Below are 5,636 nucleotides of genomic sequence, written 5' to 3'. Positions count from 1 at the left end.
AAGGAAAGTGCATCTACAGCACAGTCTGTGACGTCCATTCATTCACATCCTGTGAGTCAGGAAGATGGCTGACATCATGTGACATCATCAAACTGCTGAGAAATGAACTGTCAATAAATCAACAAACAAACAAACAAACAAACATGTTTATTAGATGAGAAGCTGCTGCTGTAACGAGTCTTGTTGTCTCATCAGATGCCTGTAATCTCACACTGGACCCAAACACAGCATACAGAAACCTCCTCCTGTCTGAAGACAACAGAAAGGTGACGTGGGTGAGAGAGGAGCAGCCATATCCTGATCACACAGAGAGATTTGACTACTGGGATCAGCTGCTGTGTAGAGATGGTTTGACTGGTCGCTGTTACTGGGAGGTCGAGAGGAAAGGAGTGGTTCTTATAGGAGTGACTTACAGAGGAATCAGCAGGAGAGGAGGGGGTCTTGACTGTGAGCTTGGATGTAATGAAAAGTCCTGGTGTCTGATGTGCTCTGATGATAGTTACAATGCCCGGCACAATAACAGAGACACAGTCATACCTCTCACCTCCTCCTTTCTCTCTAACAGAGTTGCAGTGTATCTTGACTGTCCTGCTGGCTCTCTGTCCTTCTACAACGTTTCCTCTGACAAACTGATTCACCTCCACACTTTCCATTCTTCATTCACTGAACCACTTTACCCTGGGTTCTATCTGTGTCCTGATGCCTCTGCAGTGTCTCTGTGTCAGATAGAGGAGTGAGACAGAAACACACTGTGACCAAACACAGCTGCTGACATGATGCTTCACTCTGTACAGGATCACACACAAACTGCTCATGTGGATTTGAACAGCCAGGATCCGTCAGTCAGTGTGAACAGGGTGCTGTGTGTGTGTGTGTGTGTGTGTGTGTGTGTGTGTGTGTGTGTGTGTGTGTGTGTGTGTGTGTGTGTGTGTGTGTGTGTGTCTGTGTCTGTGTCTGTGTCTGTGTCTGTGTCTGTGTCTGTCTAGCAACTGAGCTGCCAAGTCACAATTTAACCTCCACCAGAATCACAAATTGCCTTCTTTCTTTCTTTCTTTCTCTCTCTCTATGTGCGCACTGCATTGCCGCCCTCTCTCTGCTCTGTCTCTCTCTCTCTGTCTCGTTCATGCAGGCATATCTATCTATGCAGACGCGCGCCGCATTGCCGCCCTCTCCCTCTCTCTCTCTCTCTCTCTCTCTCTCTCTCTCTCTCTCTCCCTCTCTCGCTCTCTCTCTGCTCTCTCTCTCTCCCTCTCTGCTCTCTCTCTCTCTCTCCTCTCCCTCTCCCCCCCTCTCTCTCTCTCTCCCTCCCTCTCTGCCTGCTCTCTCTCTCTCTCTCTCTCTCTATGCAGTCACGTGCCGCACGTCACCCCTCCTGCTCTGCTCTCCTCTCTGTCTCAAAACTTCACCTCACTCTTCTTCAGTGGGTAACGATCACCGTCATCGCTGCCATTTAGGTTCCTCACAGAAGGAAATATCACGCACAACAACAGAACAGAACGAGCTGTCCACGCAGAGGAGGAGAGCACGCGCTTGCAGGTGCTTCATACTGAGAGGAAATGAATGAGTAGGCGTTATCATTTGAACGTGGCTGTATGGACTGGAAGCCAGTCAGTCTAGAAAACTTTGTGGAGTTTATTGATCATTATTTTGCAGGTAAGACTCAGTTTTGACGCAGTGAACCAGCAGACAGATAACAACCAACATGATCGATAGTCTACTGTTTTATTTGTGCACGATTTGAGCAATATGTCTGCGTGCGCCACGTGTAATAATACAAACTGTGCAGTTGGAAACCTCAAAGGAGAGCAAACGGCTATTAACTTATAGCCTAATTTAACATCCAAAATGTAAATCCTGCATGGTGTCATATGGCTGTTTTATTGTGAATCATGATTCTATCTGAATAGATCTTCTTAGTGACATTTTGTTGTTTAGCATAACAGACAGTCTTACTCATTGACGCACCTTTAAATGATGTTACTTTGTAGACGGACCTGCAGGTGCGACTGGTGCGTTTTTGTCCCGGGACATAGAAAGTAGAGCTGGCTGATATGTTTGAAATCAATGTCATGATAATCATATGGAAGTCATAAGAAAATGACATCACAATCTAATTCTTGTTTTTCATCAGTTATGATGTGATTGACAGGTTAAAATATTCCCCCTTTGAATCTTTGTTTTTATTTGATCAATCTCACCCCTCCAAGCTAAACATCAATCTTGTTTTGTACAGGAATAAACATTAAATGAAAAATTGCTTGGTCTGCATAGTTTTAAACAGTGTTTACTTTAATATGTTATTATTGTTGCCTTTAAACCAGTGTATTGCTCTGTTGTTAAATAAGTTGTGAGTGATCTGATGAAAATCAAGGAAAATGTAACCTGCTGATTTACGTTGCCAATTAGGCGCTGACACTCTGATTTATCAATTCATGTTAAGGATCTTGAATTATGAAAAATAAAACACAAGAAATGATCGATTTTGAATACAAGTGCAACAACATGACTTCCCATAAACGTGGCCTAATTATTAGGCCTAATGTATTTCTATGTATTTAGTTTATGTTTTTTTTTTTCACTTGATTCCTAATGAGATGAATGTATTTTATATATTTTTTATTGAGTTATTGTTGTCATGTGACAGCATGGAGGGTTCAATAAAAAGAGGGTTGAGCCTTTACTCTAATCAGGTGTCCTGAATCTGATTGATATCAAAACACATCACATCCTCAAGATATAAAAGATACTGTAAAACAAACTAGAATGTCTACATTTCCTAACGAAAATGTAATTGTGCTTGCTGTCCTCGCCATGCACCGCCTGGCTTCCAAAGTCCCTGCCCATGGACCTAGGGGGACTAAGTAGTTATGGGGGTGCCTATGTGAGTAAAAGGACTTTGGAGTAGAAGTACTTGGTAGGTGGGGAAGTCAGACTGGTTGTAGCCTACTAGAGAGACACAAAAGGCTGGCCCAATCTCTGCAATCTAAAACTACATTACCTGCAAACTACAGCATCAATAATTACTAGGGGTGTCACAATATATCGTCCCACGAAATTTCGCGATAGTAAAATGTCACGATATGTATCGTTGAGATGAAATCTCATATCGTGAAAAAAAAAAAAAAAAAAAAAAATTCTTCCAAAAGTAGACAAAGAAACGTCTTTGTTTGTTGAAGTTCAATGTGTGGAAAGTAGTTCAGTTGAACAAGTCTCTGAAGAGACACATGAGAAGTTATACAGGAGAGAAACCATTCAATTGAGTTTCTGGCAAAACTGTTTACTTGACAGGAAAAACTGAAGATGCATAAAAAATAGACTAAGAAAAGTCTTGTTGTTTGAGTTTGAAGAAAAACTGAAGATGCATAATGAGAATTTATACTGCTGAGAAACCTTTTAGTTCAAAGTAAATCTAAGTGACGGTGTAACTCATTCTATTTCAAGATAAGCCTTATCTCCACTCTCATGTTTTTTCTAGTTGTTATTGTAATAACAATTTCCCACAACAGCATGTTTTGTATTTGTGCATTTCAAATAAAATACTACTTTTCCAGTCATATATTGTCATTATTCAAGTTTAAAAAAATATTGTTAAAATCGTATCGTATCGTATCGTTATCGTGAACCCAGTATCGTGATACGTATCGTATCGTGAACTGAGTGTATCGTGACACCCCTAATAATTACCATGTATTGTAAATGTCTCCAACTGTCTCAAGGAAAATAGGACATGATAACCTCCAGAGAAGTAGTATTCCTTGTAGTGTCATTCATGTTTATGGTTGCGACAACAACTGTTTACAAAACTAGCAGGCTTACCAGAGCTGCAAACACACAAGTGAAAAGCTATCAATGGCTGCATCTAATCAGCCAGTAACTAATGTAGGCTATCTTCCATTATGTTAGTGTAAGAAGTCAAATGTACTGATAATAGTCCCTGGTCACCAAAGTAATGTTACCCTTTTAGTTTTGTTACAGAGTTGCTGATCGGTTGTCATGTGTCCAGTCAGCCAGAGAAGCTGCTTGGGTAGCATGCTAACTAACGCCTAACGCAGTGGTTCTCAACTGGTGTAGCCTCAGGACCCACTATTTTCCTTGTCATGAAGTCGCGACCCAAATTTCAGATTTTTTTTTAAACCACTCAAATTTATTGAACAAAAAATAGCGCATTTATTTAATACACAATGCCTTCATGCACTGTCAAATGAACAAAAAAGTGCAAAAGAAGTGCAACTAGGGCTAAAAACCAATTGAAATAAGGCAGACTTGAATTACAGGCCTATATGTTTTTAAATTTAAACAAGTCAAACTGGTCATGGTCAGAAAGTCTTATTTGAACTGTATGAAATATGTAATAAAAGGCAGACTTTTCTTGAATCACAGGCAGACTATATGCTTTTTAGTTAAACTGGTCATAACTTTTAATTAAACTGGGGCCATGCTAATCCAGTTTCAATCATCTGAATTGAACTAAAATTAAATATGAAATGAAAAGGCAGACTTCTCTTGAATTACAGGCAGAGCATATGCTTCAGCTTGTTAAACAAGTGAAACTGGTCAGGCTAATCCAGTTTCAATAATCTGAAAAAAAAAGAAAAAAAAAAAGTACTGTACTGTAAATGTCCGCGACCCAATCAAAACGGCCCCGCGACGCTACCCACCAGTTGAGAAACGCAGGCCTAACGCTAGCATTAGCTCAATTAGCTTGATGCAACTAGTCCCAAACATTGATGAACAGTGTGTCCTAACGCCAGGGGGACAAGGTGTTTGTTTTGGCTGGCTGAGGTTAGCCTATAAGGCACAGTTGTTGTGGCTAACAGCCTCCATTCACACTAGGCTATTCACACTAGGCTATCTCTTCCATTATGTTTTCAAACCCAGCTGGCTGTAAAAAAGGACAACCACAAAGTGGTGACACTTACCCATGGGTTCAGTTCATTTTGTTCATTCATTGTTTTCTGGACATGTTACCATGCTACATTAACACAGCAGCTAACAGAACAGACAGGCCTCCCATGGTTGGCGACAAGTGTATATCATTCTCTCTACCCAAGATGCAACACTGCTCTACCCAACATGCAACGCTGCTGCTCAGAGCTGCTCTTTAGCTCTATTAATCTGGTCAAATCTCACCGGATTCCTGTTTCCAGTACACTTTTAGCATTTGGTTTTTAACAGAGAAGAGTTGGAGCTGCTGAAAACATACAGTATGCAAATGAGAATGAGACCATGAGTGATATACCCACTGAGATACAAGCATAGGTGTGTCTGTTGTCTGTATAATAGCGTGCGTGCGACAAGTGACAAGTGACAAGTGTCAAGTGTCATACAAGAAGGAAGGCTGGCCATAATGAGAATGAATCCGCACTTCCTGCCGCCCTTCAAAATAAAACAATTTAGAAGGGACAGGCACTGAATGCTGCTATAGCGCCCCCTAAAGGCGAAATGACAAAATACTTCTCCTATAGGCTCAGAGTACATCCGTCCACACCTGTACCAAGTTTGGTTAGCATCGGACGATTTTTGTGAAATAGGCCCCACCCACAGAAGATTGGAAGTGGATTATATCGCAACGGTGCAATTTTTTTTAAAAACTTCCAAATCAGTGTTGTGCAGGACAGTCCCTCCATGATGTGTGC

The 5,636-nt window shown here is 41.1% G+C and overlaps 1 protein-coding gene across 1 annotated transcript in view; it reads left to right on the top strand.

The window, feature by feature from the left end:
- Positions 1–2,573, top strand: part of LOC310791512 (uncharacterized protein) — a 35,055-nt gene extending 32,482 nt beyond the window's left edge. The window contains exon 13 of the mRNA XM_083653187.1: positions 196–2,573. Within this exon, the coding sequence (XP_083509313.1) occupies positions 196–737 (542 nt within the window). The 3' untranslated portion in view covers positions 738–2,573. The remainder of the gene's footprint in view (positions 1–195) is intronic.
- Positions 2,574–5,636: the final 3,063 nt, after the last annotated feature.

The sequence above is a fragment of the Poromitra crassiceps genome (assembly GCF_964638095.1).
Source record: "Poromitra crassiceps genome assembly, chromosome: 16".
Taxonomy (NCBI): domain Eukaryota; kingdom Metazoa; phylum Chordata; class Actinopteri; order Beryciformes; family Melamphaidae; genus Poromitra; species Poromitra crassiceps.
The sequence above is the reverse complement of the archived record's forward strand: the minus strand, read 5'-3'. Positions and strand labels throughout refer to the sequence as shown.